The following is a 15,000-nucleotide window of genomic DNA, read 5'->3' on the forward strand; positions in this document are numbered from 1 at the left end:
AACAAGAGCCGCTCATTTGCACAAAACAGTGCCTGGTGGCTCGAGAACGCAAACCTTGAAATAGGTTCCAAGGTGCAAGCCCTGTGCAAGGTTATCTCTGCGCCAACTTCAAAAACGCAAATCTGTGATAACACTGACGGCGTGCACATGCGGATTACGTGTTTAGTCTATAGGTATGCGCGTTTGAATATATTTGTGCACAGGTGTAGTCTTTCTTTACAAATTGACCTCAACAAATTACTTGTCTGGCCTTAAAATTTATAAAACAGAATTATTTATCGCCGGAACTACTTTGACAACATTTTATCTGTACAGAGGTTAAGGGAAGGGAAGGAGGCCTTCACAGGGGAGAGACTAGTGGACACTTCAGAACTGTGTTGTCGTCGTGTCCAATGAGTACATCAGGATTTATGGGAAGTGTTCCCGGTTCCGGCTGACCTAATCTGTGCAGCCTAACATTGAATTATATAAGTCTATAATGCGTTAAGAGCTCGCTCAAGCACTGCGGAGCTAAACCATTTAGTGCTTTGTAAGTAATCAGCAACATTTTAAAATGTATACGATGTTTAATAGGGAGCCAATGCAGTGTTGACAGAACCGGGCTAATATGGTCATACTTCCTGGTTCTGGTAAGAATTTGAGCTGCTGCGTTTTGGACCAGCAAGGTCCATGAAAGTGATTCTGTGTCTCTATGGGATGATGCACCACGAGGCGACGTTCACTTGCAGAACACAAGCTTCTGTAGACACATCGGACTGAAGTAGTGAGTTTAGGTATAGGGAGCAGAGCCAGTGGTTGTTCTGCAGGAAAACATCAGTGCCTTGAATCTGATGCGAGCAGCTGTTGGGAACCAGTGTAGGTTTATGAGGAGAGGAGTGACATGTGTCTCTTCAGCTCGATAAAGACACTCTTGATGCAGCATCTGGATCAGTTGCAGAGGTTTGACAGTGATGCTGGAAGGAGAGAGCATTACAATATTCCAGTCTGGACAAAACAAGAGCTTGGACAAGGAGTTGTGTAGCTCTGATAGGAAGGGCCTGATCCTCCTAATGTTGTATAAGGCAAATCTGCAGGTCTGTGAAGCTCAACTGATCATCAATCACAACTCCAAGGTTCTTGGCTGACCTGGATGGAGTTATGGATGATGAACCCAGCTGAATGGAGAAGTTGTGATGAAGTGTTTGGTTGGCCGAGACCACAAGCAGTTCTGTCTTTACCGGGTTTAGTTGAAGGTGGTGGTCCTTCATCCAGCCAGAAATGTCTGTCAGGCAGGCTGAGATGCGAGCAGCTCCCGTCGGATCATCCGGATGGAGTGAGAGAAAGAGTTGTGTGTTGTCAGTGTAGCAGTGATAGGAAAAACCAAGTTGATGAATGACTGAATGACAGCTCCTACTGATAAGATGGAGATGTTGAAGAGAAGCGGCCCCAGCACTGAGCCCTGAGGCACTCCAGTAGCTAGATGATAACAGTGATGGGATAAACCATGTTTCTGAATGACAGATCCTAGTGATGACATGTAGATGGAGAAGAGAAGCGGTCCCAGCACTGAGCCCTGAGGCACTCCAGTAGCTAGATGATAACAGTGATGGGATAAACCATGTTTCTGAACGACAGACACTAGTGATGTCATGTAGATGGAGAAGAGAAGCGGTCCCAGCACTGAGCCCTGAGGCACTCCAGTAGCTAGATGATAACAGTGATGGGATAAACCATGTTTCTGAATGACAGATCCTAGTGATGACATGTAGATGGAGAAGAGAAGCGGTCCCAGCACTGAGCCCTGAGGCACTCCAGTAGCTAGATGATAACAGTGATGGGATAAACCATGTTTCTGAACGACAGACACTAGTGATGTCATGTAGATGGAGAAGAGAAGCGGTCCCAGCACTGAGCCCTGAGGCACTCCAGTAGCTAGATGATAACAGTGATGGGATAAACCATGTTTCTGAACGACAGACACTAGTGATGTCATGTAGATGGAGAAGAGAAGCAGTCCCAGCACTGAGCCCTGAGGCACTCCAGTAGCTAGATGATAACAGTGATGGGATAAACCATGTTTCTGAACGACAGACACTAGTGATGTCATGTAGATGGAGAAGAGAAGCAGTCCCAGCACTGAGCCCTGAGGCACTCCAGTAGCTAGATGATAACAGTGATGGGATAAACCATGTTTCTGAATGACAGACACTAGTGATGACATGTAGATGGAGAAGAGAAGCGGTCCCAGCACTGAGCCCTGAGGCACTCCAGTAGCTAGATGATAACAGTGATGGGATAAACCATGTTTCTGAACGACAGACACTAGTGATGTCATGTAGATGGAGAAGAGAAGCAGTCCCAGCACTGAGCCCTGAGGCACTCCAGTAGCTAGATGATAACAGTGATGGGATAAACCATGTTTCTGAACGACAGACACTAGTGATGTCATGTAGATGGAGAAGAGAAGCAGTCCCAGCACTGAGCCCTGAGGCACTCCGGTAGCTAGATGATAACAGTGATGGGATAAACCATGTTTCTGAACAACAGACACTAGTGATGTCATGTAGATGGAGAAGAGAAGCAGTCCCAGCACTGAGCCCTGAGGCACTCCAGTAGCTAGATGATAACAGTGATGGGATAAACCATGTTTCTGAATGACAGACACTAGTGATGACATGTAGATGGAGAAGAGAAGCGGTCCCAGCACTGAGCCCTGAGGCACTCCAGTAGCTAGATGATAACAGTGATGGGATAAACCATGTTTCTGAACGACAGACACTAGTGATGTCATGTAGATGGAGAAGAGAAGCGGTCCCAGCACTGAGCCCTGAGGCACTCCAGTAGCTAGATGATAACAGTGATGGGATAAACCATGTTTCTGAACGACAGACACTAGTGATGTCATGTAGATGGAGAAGAGAAGCAGTCCCAGCACTGAGCCCTGAGGCACTCCGGTAGCTAGATGATAACAGTGATGGGATAAACCATGTTTCTGAACAACAGACACTAGTGATGTCATGTAGATGGAGAAGAGAAGCGGTCCCAGCACTGAGCCCTGAGGCACTCCAGTAGCTAGATGATAACAGTGATGGGATAAACCATGTTTCTGAACGACAGACACTAGTGATGTCATGTAGATGGAGAAGAGAAGCGGTCCCAGCACTGAGCCCTGAGGCACTCCAGTAGCTAGATGATAACAGTGATGGGATAAACCATGTTTCTGAATGACAGACACTAGTGATGTCATGTAGATGGAGAAGAGAAGCAGTCCCAGCACTGAGCCCTGAGGCACTCCAGTAGCTAGATGATAACAGTGATGGGATAAACCATGTTTCTGAATGACAGACACTAGTGATGTCATGTAGATGGAGAAGAGAAGCGGTCCTAGCACTGAGCCCTGAGGCACTCCAGTAGCTAGATGATAACAGTGATGGGATAAACCATGTTTCTGAACGACAGACACTAGTGATGTCATGTAGATGGAGAAGAGAAGCGGTCCCAGCACTGAGCCCTGAGGCACTCCAGTAGCTAGATGATAACAGTGATGGGGTAAACCATGTTTCTGAATGACAGACACTAGTGATGACATGTAGATGGAGAAGAGAAGCGGTCCCAGCACTGAGCCCTGAGGCACTCCAGTAGCTAGATGATAACAGTGATGGGATAAACCATGTTTCTGAATGACAGACACTAGTGATGTCATGTAGATGGAGAAGAGAAGCGGTCCCAGCACTGAGCCCTGAGGCACTCCAGTAGCTAGATGATAACAGTGATGGGATAAACCATGTTTCTGAATGACAGACACTAGTGATGTCATGTAGATGGAGAAGAGAAGCGGTCCCAGCACTGAGCCCTGAGGCACTCCAGTAGCTAGATGATAACAGTGATGGGATAAACCATGTTTCTGAACGACAGACACTAGTGATGTCATGTAGATGGAGAAGAGAAGCGGTCCCAGCACTGAGCCCTGAGGCACTCCAGTAGCTAGATGTTGGGTCTCAGACATTCACTCCTCCACGACACCCTGAAGGACCTACTGATAGGTCAGACCTGAACCATTGGAGTGCTGTTCCTGAGATGCCCTTTATCATGAGGGTTGACAGGATGATCTGGAGGTTAATTGTGTCAAAAGCAGCAGCAGATCCAGCAGGATGAGTACTGAGGATTTGGAAGCTGCTCTTGCCAGTCTCAGAGCTTCAATAACCAAGAGCAGGGCCGTCTCAGTTGAGTGAAGCTTCTGATTCTGAAACCAGACTTGTTGATCTGTGTGAGAAATGTAGAGACTTAATTGAACACGACTCGTTCAAGTGTTTTAGCAATGAATGGAAGAAGGGATACCGGTCTGTAATTTTCCAGATGTGCTGGATTCAGAGTGGGTTTCTTAAGCAGTGGGGTTATCAGAGCCTCTGCTGTGGGAAAGATACCACTGTGAAGAGAGGTGTTGATGATACGAGTGAGTGCAGGTACAACTGAGGAAGAAATGGCTTGAAGTAGATGAGTGGGAATAGGATCAAGCGGACAGGTAGTAGGGTGATTGGAACTCATCCTGAGTTTGGAGACTTCTGCCTCTGAGAGCGGAGAGAAGGAAGAGTTTGCTGTTAAAATGTGTGTGTCAGTTTGTGGTGTGGAGAATTGGCTCCCGATGGTGGTTGTGTCATTTATGAAGAATGTGGCAAAATCGTCCACTGTTAGGGTTGATGAAAGAGGAGGAGGGTTAAGAAGAGAGGAGAAAGTTTTGAAAAGCATGCGAGAATCAGAAGAATTGTTAATTTTGTTGTGATAGTAAATGATTTTAGCAGTAGAGACATTAGCAGAGAAGAAAGAGAGGAGGGATTGAAAAAGACCAAGGTCAGTAGGATCTTTCGATTTGCGCCACTTTCTCTCTGCAGAGGGTGTGGCGCGGGCTGGCCTGGAGGAAAGGGGGCAGAAGTTTTCCAAGCACGATGTTAGAGTGGAGAAAATAGTATCAGTTGCACTGTTAGTATCTAGTGATGAGAGCTGATTAGGAGGAGGAAGTGTGGATGAGACCAAAGAGGATAGGCGAGAGGGTGAGAGTGAGCGTAGGTTTCGCCGAAAGGTGACCTGTGGAGAAGTGTGTGTTGTGTTCTGAGGCAGGTTGAAGTTGAGAGTGAGGAGGAAGTGATCTGAGGTGTGCAGTGGAGTGACCAGTGTATGGTCAGTGGAGCAGTAGTGTGTGTAAATAAGGTCCTATAGGTTAGCTGATTTGTGAGTAGCCGTAGTAGATACTTGTTTGAGGTCGAATGAGGCGAGCAAAGTCTGGAAATCAGCAGCCTGAGGCTTTTCTAGGTGGATGTTACAGCCTCCAACAACCCGAGGAGTACCATCCTCAGGGAAGGATGAGAGTAACACATCCAACTCCTCCAAGAAACTCCAAAGCTGATCTGGGGGACGATAAATAACTACAAAATGCATTTTAATAGGACTTGTGATAATAATTGAATGCGATTCAAATGAGCTGTTGTCACACAGAGATTGAAAAGGATAAACTCCATCCCTTCGGGTAAGCCGAGGAGTGTGTGAGAAAGTGAAGTTAGTGGAGAGAGCAGCAGGTGTGGCAGTATCCTCTGGTCCGACCCAGGACTCAGTCAGGGCCAATTGGCTGAGCCCTGAATGACTAGAAATATATGTAATGAAATCACCTTTGTTTACAGTGGACTGGCAATTCCAGAGATCGATAGGAAAAGAGATTAAAGGACTAGAAGACACTGGAAAGGTACGCAGGTTGTTAGGATGGCACAGCCTCCTACGTGTGACATTTGATTTTGCGTGTTAGTAATTGTAGGGATTTGGAAGCACATAGTGAAGAGAGGTCACAAACAGAAAGATGAGAACAAGTTGTGTAGAAAAAGGAAGGAAATAACAAGAAATTACTCAAGTGCCTTGTCAGTGTCCTTGCTCGGTGGAGTCGTGCAGGTAGAGTCTTCACACGAGGGCTGCTGCGTCTGCTGCCGCTGTATACTACTTGATTTTATACCCACCTGAAATGTCGTGATTGAATACAGCTGGACACGCCTCACTATCAAAACTGTTTACCCAAACGTGAACAAATGAGACTTCACCACACGATTCTAGCGCGTGAGCACAGTAAACAAACAATGTTTCCTAGTAACTACAACTGCGCTAAAATACAATGAGAAAAAGACACACACATACACTCTCTAACACACACACACACTCTGCTGAACTTCTTCCACACATGAAACACTGAACCAGTCTGATGCTCACAGGTGATTCACTGCAGCGGATACCTGAAGCTCCGTCAGTTCGTGATGGACGTGTCTCTGTACGAGTCCTGCTATCAGATCGTGGGTCTGGTGGCCGTCGGTCAGTCTCTTCCTCCCAGCGGCGTGACGGAGATCAAACTCCACAGCAACATGTTCATGTTCCGCGCGAGTCTCGATCTCAAACTCATTTTCCTGGACAGCAGGTGAGATTTGGCTGAACTCTGAACACTGTCTCTCACAGGCACAGCAGCACGCACACACACACACACACACACACACACACACACACACTCTCACAGTGCAGCGCTCAACTTTAACTTCAACAGCTAATACAGTGCATTCAAGTCATGTCGGAAAGATCCTATTTACCGGTCGAATACTGCGAACATCAGGCTCTTCCTCAGTGTTTCTGTCTTTTCCAGCATAAATATCTAAACATTCTAAAATCAAGATACTCTATATTGCTAAAAGAATTGGGACACTCCTCCAAATCATTGAATTCAGGTGTTCCAATCACTTCCATGGCCACAGTTGTATAAATCAAGCACTAGGCATGCAGACGCTTCTACACACATCTGTGAAAGACTGGGTCGCTCTCAGGAGCTCAGTGAACTCAAGCGTGGGACCATGATCGGTTGCCACCTGTGCAATAAGTCCATTCCTGAAATTTCCTCACTACGAAATATTCCATGGTCAACTGTTAGTGGTATTATAACAAAGTGGAAGCAATTGGGAACAACAGCAACTCAGCCACGAAGTGTTAAGCCTTGTAAAATGATGGTGCATGCTGAGGCTCACAGTGCACAACTTTCTGAATAGTCAATATCTACAGACCTCCAAACTTCTGTGCCCTTCAGGCACCGGTGACCCCGATCTCCTCCTGGGGTGATGGTGTGGGGTTGTTTGGTGGAGGGGGGAGGGGGGGTGATGGTGTGGGGTTGTTCTTCAGGGCTCGGCCTCTTAGTTCCAGTGAAAGGAACTCTTAATGCTTCAGCAAACCAAGACATTTCAGACAGTTTCATGCTTCCATCTTTGTGGGAAGAGTTTGGGGATGTTCCTGTTCCAGCATGACTGCGCTCCAGTGCACAGAGCAGGACCATAAACACATGGATGAGGAGTTTGGTGTGGAGGAACTGGACTCCTGCACAGAGTCCTGAGCTCAACCCCATAGAACAGCTTTGGTCAGTGCCTGACCAAACACTCCCAATAAACACACTCCTAAACTTTGTGGAAAGCCTTCCCCGAAGAGTTGAAGCTGTTATAGATACAAAGGGTGGAGCAACTCTATTAAACCCTAGGGATTAAGATGGGATGCCATTAAAGTTCATGTGCATGTGAAGGCAGACAACCCAAAACTTTTGGCAATATAGTGCATCATTTACTGGAGAAGCAAAATTATAGATATATGTGAATATGTGAAGATATTAAGTCTTGTTTTATGAAAAATGAAGTGAATTTGTGCTTAAAAATATCTGCCAGTGGCGTCAGAAAAATTATCTTGTTTCCCCTTCAAATTAAGATTATTTTTCTGGCAGATATTTGTACTTGTTTTAAGCACGTCATTTAATTTTGATCAGTTTTTCAGTAAACAAGATTTAATATCTTCAGTCATTTTGCTTTTGTGCTGTAAAACGAGACAGAAACACTGAGGACGAGCCTCATGTAGCAGCGAACGCACATGATCAACCGTGAGAAACAGCTTCTGTATCGATGGTCAATTTGTTGAAATGAATAAAAGTATTTTTTCCATTTACAATAAAACTAGCTAAATTGCATGTGCAAAATAATATATACCGATACAATTTACATCATCTCCTTAAAATGAGTAAAAACAGAACATGCATTCTTTAATCATAATTTTGTAGAAGTAGAGTTAAAAAATCTTGCAGAATTTTTGCAGAAATGATACATCGCAATCTTGCTCCAATCAAAGTGACTTGACATCGTATTTCCGACTTTCCAACTTGAAAATACAAACTTCTCAGGAGGACTTGAATGCACCAATCATACTTACAGTCTGGAAGAGACATCAGCTGTGATTGGTAGAAGCAGAAGGGGTCTCTTTCATCTGAACGTGTTTGTGTTTGTGTGTGTGTGTGTCAGGGTGGCGGAGTTAACCGGTTATGAGCCGCAGGATCTGATTGAGAAGACTCTCTACCATCACGTCCACGGCTGTGACGTCTTCCAGCTGCGATACGCACATCATCTACGTGAGTCACACACACTTTCCTCTGTAGATCATCTACAGCCGCAGCATGAATGTGTTCGTTCTACTGACACGTCTGAGCAGCGTTTGCATGGAAACCCTAGTGAAGCTGTGTGTGTGTGTGTCTCAGTGCTGGTGAAGGGGCAGGTCACCACCAAGTACTACCGTCTGCTGTCGAAACACGGCGGCTGGGTCTGGTTGCAGAGCTGCGCCACCATCGTCCACAACAGCCGCTCGTCTCGACCGCACTGCATCGTCAGCGTCAACTACGTCCTCACGTGAGTGACCTTTGACCTCCCTCACAGCAGTGTTGAGCCAGATCCACTCGCTCTGATGTCGTGCCTCTCTCTCCGCAGGGATGTGGAATATAAAGAGATGCAGCTCTCTCAGGACCAGAGCAGATCCAGACCGTCTCTGTCCTATAAGAGCTGTCTCGCAGCTCCTCAGGACTCACGCAAACAGCTGAAAGCCAAAGCAGCCAAACTCAAAAGCAAAGCCAAAGCATGTCCGTATTCGCAGGTGAAGGTGCTGACAGACTCACCTGGGAACGTGACCTCGAGTGCTTGTGGTTTCCAGACCCCGCTGGAGTCTCCGTCCTGGAAGAGCTGCCAGCAGAGCCCCGTCTCACTGATGCACGTCCAGGAGCCGTCTCACACGCTGCCTCTGTCCTATGCATACACATACACACACACACACACGCAGACGCAGGCCTCCAGCGACTGCCGGAAAGCAGCGGTGACCCCGATCTCCTCCAGACGACCCGTCCTCTCCTCACTGCAGTCGCCCTGGAGCTGCGCTAATAAACCTGTGGCGCACCTGCAAACTCCTGCCTGCAGCGCATTCTCTGGTACCTACACACACACACACACACACACCAGAGTCACTGACTTCAGATCTGACAGACGGACACATAGCAGGGCTGTTAATCGCTAATGGCGATTAAATTGAACTCTTTCCCAGCCATTGATGGGATTTTCCACTGTTTTACTGTAGGGGGCGCTGTTACGCATTCTCTGAGTACTGAACCTCTGGATCAAAACACAGGTGAAGAAGCAGCAGAAGCGAGTGATAGAAGCAGCAGAAGCGAGCGATGAAAGCGAGCGATAGAAGCGAGCGATGAAAGCGAGCGATGAAAGCGAGCGATGAAAGCGAGCGATGGAAGCGAGCGATGGAAGCGAGCGATGAAAGCGAGCGGTTGAAGCGAGCGATTGAAGCGAGCGATAGAAGCGAGCGATGAAAGCGAGCGATGAAAGCGAGCGATGGAAGCGAGCGATGGAAGCGAGCGATGGAAGCGAGCGATGGAAGCGAGCGATGAAAGCGAGCGTTAAAAGCGAGCGTTAGAAGCGAGCGATGGAAGCGAGCGTTAAAAGCGAGCGTTAGAAGCGAGCGATGGAAGCGAGCGATGAGCGATTGAAGCGAGCGATAGAAGCGAGCGATAGAAGCGAGCGATTGAAGCGAGCGATTGAAGCGAGCGATAGGAGCGAGCGATAGGAGCGAGCGATTGAAGCGAGCGATTGAAGCGAGCGATAGGAGCGAGCGATAGGAGCGAGCGATAGAAGCGAGCGATAGAAGCGAGCGATTGAAGCGAGCGATTGAAGCGAGCGATAGGAGCGAGCGATAGAAGCGAGCGATAGAAGCGAGCGATGAAAGCGAGCGATAGAAGCGAGCGATGAAAGCGAGCGATGAAAGCGAGCGATGAAAGCGAGCGGTAGAAGCGAGCGATAGAAGCGAGCGATGAAAGCGAGCGATGAAAGCGGGCGATGGAAGCGAGCGATAGGAGCGAGCGATAGGAGCGAGCGATGGAAGCGAGCGATGGAAGCGAGCGATGGAAGCGAGCGATGGAAGCGAGCGATGGAAGCGAGCGATGGGAGCGAGCGATGGGAGCGAGCGATGGGAGCGAGCGATAGGAGCGAGCGATAGGAGCGAGCGATAGGAGCGAGCGATGGAAGCGAGCGATAGGAGCGAGCGATGGAAGCGAGCGATGGAAGCGAGCGATGGAAGCGAGCGATGGGAGCGAGCGATGGGAGCGAGCGATAGGAGCGAGCGATAGGAGCGAGCGATAGGAGCGAGCGATAGAAGCGAGCGATAGGAGCGAGCGATAGAAGCGAGCGATGAAAACGAGCGATGGAAGCGAGCGATGGAAGCGAGCGATAGGAGCGAGCGATAGGAGCGAGCGATAGGAGCGAGCGATAGGAGCGAGCGATGGAAGCGAGCGATGGAAGCGAGCGATGGAAGCGAGCGATAGGAGCGAGCGATAGAAGCGAGCGATGGAAGCGAGCGATGGAAGCGAGCGATAGGAGCGAGCGATAGAAGCGAGCGATGAAAACGAGCGATGGAAGCGAGCGATAGGAGCGAGCGATGGAAGCGAGCGATGGAAGCGAGCGATAGGAGCGAGCGATAGGAGCGAGCGATAGGAGCGAGCGATAGGAGCGAGCGATAGAAGCGAGCGATGAAAACGAGCGATGGAAGCGAGCGATAGAAGCGAGCGATGGAAGCGAGCGATGGAAGCGAGCGATAGGAGCGAGCGATAGGAGCGAGCGATAGGAGCGAGCGATAGAAGCGAGCGATGAAAACGAGCGATGGAAGCGAGCGATGGAAGCGAGCGATAGGAGCGAGCGATAGGAGCGAGCGATAGGAGCGAGCGATAGAAGCGAGCGATAGAAGCGAGCGCGATGAAAGCGAGCGATTGAAGCGAGCGATTGAAGCGAGCGATTGAAGCGAGCGATTGAAGCGAGCGATAGAAGCGAGCGATAGAAGCGAGCGATAGAAGCGAGCGATAGAAGCGAGCGATAGAAGCGAGCGATAGAAGCGAGCGATAGAAGCGAGCGATGAAAACGAGCGCGATGAAAGCGAGCGATTGAAGCGAGCGATGAAAACGAGCGATAGAAGCGAGCGATGAAAGCGAGCGATAGAAGCGAGCGATAGAAGCGAGCGATGAAAGCGAGCGATAGAAGCGAGCGATGGAAGCGAGCGATGGAAGCGAGCGATAGAAGCGAGCGATAGGAGCGAGCGATAGGAGCGAGCGATAGGAGCGAGCGATAGAAGCGAGCGATAGAAGCGAGCGATAGAAGCGAGCGATAGGAGCGAGCGATAGGAGCGAGCGATGAAAACGAGCGCGATGAAAGCGAGCGATTGAAGCGAGCGATGAAAACGAGCGATAGAAGCGAGCGATGAAAGCGAGCGATTGAAGCGAGCGATTGAAGCGAGCGATAGAAGCGAGCGATAGAAGCGAGCAATGAAAGCGAGCGATAGAAGCGAGCGATGGAAGCGAGCGATTGAAGCGAGCGATGAAAACGAGCGCGATGAAAGCGAGCGCGATGAAAGCGAGCGATTGAAGCGAGCGCGATGAAAGCGAGCGATTGAAGCGAGCGATGAAAACGAGCGATAGAAGCGAGCGATAGAAGCGAGCGATAGAAGCGAGCGATAGAAGCGAGCGATTGAAGCGAGCGATTGAAGCGAGCGATGGAAGCGAGCGATAGAAGCGAGCGATGAAAGCGAGCGCGATGAAAGCGAGCGCGATGAAAGCAAGCGATTGAAGCGAGCGATGAAAACGAGCGATAGAAGCGAGCGATGAAAGCGAGCGATGAAAGCTAGCGATGAAAGCGAGCGCGATGAAAGCGAGCGATTGAAGCGAGCGATAGAAGCGAGCGATGAAAGCGAGCGATGAAAGCGAGCGCGATGAAAGCGAGCGCGATGAAAGCGAGCGCGATGAAAGCGAGCGATTGAAGCGAGCGATGAAAACGAGCGATAGAAGCGAGCGATGAAAGCGAGCGCGATGAAAGCGAGCGCGATGAAAGCGAGCGCGATGAAAGCGAGCGCGATGAAAGCGAGCGATTGAAGCGAGCGATAGAAGCGAGCAATGAAAGCGAGCGCGATGAAAGCGAGCGATTGAAGCGAGCGATTGAAGCGAGCGATTGAAGCGAGCGATGGAAGCGAGCGATGGAAGCGAGCGATGGAAGCGAGCGATAGAAGCGAGCGATGAAAGCGAGCGCGATGAAAGCGAGCGATTGAAGCGAGCGATGAAAACGAGCGATGAAAGCGAACGATAGAAGCGAGCGATGAAAACGAGCGATAGAAGCGAGCGATGAAAGCGAGCGCGATGAAAGCGAGCGATTGAAGCGAGCGATGAAAGCGAGCGATGAAAGCGAGCGATAGAAGCGAGCGATGAAAACGAGCGATAGAAGCGAGCGATGAAAGCGAGCGCGATGAAAGCGAGCGATTGAAGCGAGCGATGAAAGCGAGCGATGAAAGCGAGCGATAGAAGCGAGCGATGAAAACGAGCGATAGAAGCGAGCGATGAAAGCGAGCGCGATGAAAGCGAGCGCGATGAAAGCGAGCGATTGAAGCGAGCGATAGAAGCGAGCGATGAAAGCGAGCGATAGAAGCGAGCGATGGAAGCGAGCGATGGAAGCGAGCGATGAAAGCGAGCGATGAAAGCGAGCGATGGAAGCGAGCGATGGAAGCGAGCGATGGAAGCGAGCGATGAAAGCGAGCGATGAAAGCGAGCGATGGAAGCGAGCGATGAAAGCGAGCGATAGAAGCATGGCTGATGCACATGTATGAGTTAGGGTGCATGTATGAGTTAATTTTAAGTTTCCTCAATGCATCGATTCTGTTGATTTATATTAGATTCATTTTTGAATCGTAGATCAATATTTCTATAGCGTTTATACAGTACAGATCATTTCAAGCTTCACAGAAATTAACAGGAAAATATCAGAATCAATGATGCAAACTTCATCAAATATGAGAAAAGAGAGTCATGCTTCAGAAGAGAGTCATGATTCAGTTCAGGTTCTGTTCTCATCTGATTGTGTCAGTGCAGTCAGACCAATAATATCACTGAATATTCACTCTTTCCACACCAGCAGTTTTTTTTTGCTTTTGTTCTCAAGAAAACCTGAGAAAATCGTGTTTTTGTCAAAGACTACATGTGCGTCAGCAATGCTTCTATTGCTTGTTTCTGCTTCTTTTTCACATGTCCTTTGATCTGGAGATTCTCTACTCTTTTAGAAGTTATAGCGCCCCCTACAGTATCAATAAGAAAATTCTGTCAATGGTGTGGAAAGAGTTAAAGTGTCTTTTAAACCCCAAATAAGCAAACTAAAAACCAAAGGAACTGCTAAACTAGTATAGAGTATAATATCTAAACATGAAATCAGTTAAAGGGGACATATCATGGAAATCTGACTTTTCCCGTGTGTAAGTGCTATAATCTATAATTGGTGCTTCTACCAACACAGAAAACATGAAAAGTGAAACCCAGTAACTTTGTTCTGGTGAGCCTTTCTCTGCAAGCATGTCAGTAAATAAGCCGATCAGATTTCCTGAGTCTCTCCGTAAGGCTGCACTCGCTACTGGTTATTCTGGGATTCTGGATGAGTGAGATTGGCCTGTTCTGTTATTGCCGGAGTTTCTGAAGCTAAGCTTTCTGTTAAGACTCCGCCCTCTTCTGAACGGAGGCGGGGCTAAAGCTCATTTGCATTTAAAGGGACACACACAAAAACGGCGTGTTTTTGCTCACACCCAAAGAGGGGCAAATTTGACAAGCTGTAATAAATGATTGGTATTTTGAGCTGAAATTTCACAGACACATTCTCCATAGATTTATATTACATCTGGTGAAGAGGGGCCTTTAATGAAATGTCACCTTTAATAACAAATTTCATTGTGAATCGAATTGAATCGTTCTGAGGTCATGAATGGACTAGATTCACAGAAAGGGACATCTAACCCGCTCTGTGTTCATCAGGTCCGGCGGCCGACGGCACGTTCGCAGCTCAGCTTCTGCCCGGAGGCTTCAGACCTGCCGCTGCGTTTAAAGAGGAACCCGGTCAGAACCAGAACCAGGGCTTCGGTCAGCGCAGGCCATACGAGGACAGGCTCTCGGATCAGAGCGACCCGGAGGAGAAGAGGCTGCTGGGAACGACACAGAGTCCGTACGTTTCTCTGAACCTCCACCATGTTCTGTCCAAACGTGGCTCTTTCCCACCCGGACCCTGTGCTCTGAGCGAGGAGGGAAACCCGTACCTGTACCGGACCCAGAGCGCTCCCGACGGACACCGGCCGTACCTGTACCGGACCCAGAGCCCCGGTCCCGACGGACACCGCGCTCCTCACTGCATCGGCACGTCGGTCATCATCAGCAACGAGAGGTGACGCGCCGTCCGATCACACTGACCTCCGACCTCTTCTACTGTTTTCCGCAAAGCTGCAGATGTTCTGATCACTCATAAAGCAACGTCAGGTATGGAATATATTTTTTCCCGTTGTGCTGCCAGTTCAACGGGATACTAGAGCCATCCTCTCCGGAATACCCAGGAAGAAGAAGCTTAAATACGTTTCGGTGATTCAGGGTCTCCAGATGAACGTCACTGTTCACTAAACTCACAGATATGCAAGTGACAATGATCCACATATTGTATTTGAAACACGCTTTTGTGCCATTATTTACCAAATGAAAACATTTAATCTATTTTAACCATTTAAAAGCAAACTTTCAGCAGGACTTCTGTAACTACAGACACATTTCAGAACTGAAGCGTTGATTACAGCCTCCTCATCTGTAAT

General features: G+C 48.6%; 1 protein-coding gene across 1 annotated transcript in view; it reads left to right on the forward strand.

The window, feature by feature from the left end:
* sim2 (SIM bHLH transcription factor 2) overlaps positions 1-15,000 on the forward strand; it is a 24,178-nt gene that overhangs the window by 8,943 nt on the left and 235 nt on the right. Inside the window, exons 6-10 of the mRNA XM_079860675.1 lie at positions 6,228-6,427; positions 8,328-8,434; positions 8,561-8,708; positions 8,787-9,277; positions 14,183-15,000. The exon at positions 14,183-15,000 is cut by the window's right edge and continues 235 nt beyond it. Coding sequence (XP_079716801.1) covers positions 6,228-6,427; positions 8,328-8,434; positions 8,561-8,708; positions 8,787-9,277; positions 14,183-14,589 — 1,353 coding nt within the window. The 3' untranslated portion in view covers positions 14,590-15,000. The remainder of the gene's footprint in view (positions 1-6,227; positions 6,428-8,327; positions 8,435-8,560; positions 8,709-8,786; positions 9,278-14,182) is intronic.

This window comes from Squalius cephalus (assembly GCF_949319135.1).
Source record: "Squalius cephalus genome assembly, chromosome: 24".
Taxonomy (NCBI): Eukaryota; Metazoa; Chordata; class Actinopteri; order Cypriniformes; family Leuciscidae; genus Squalius; species Squalius cephalus.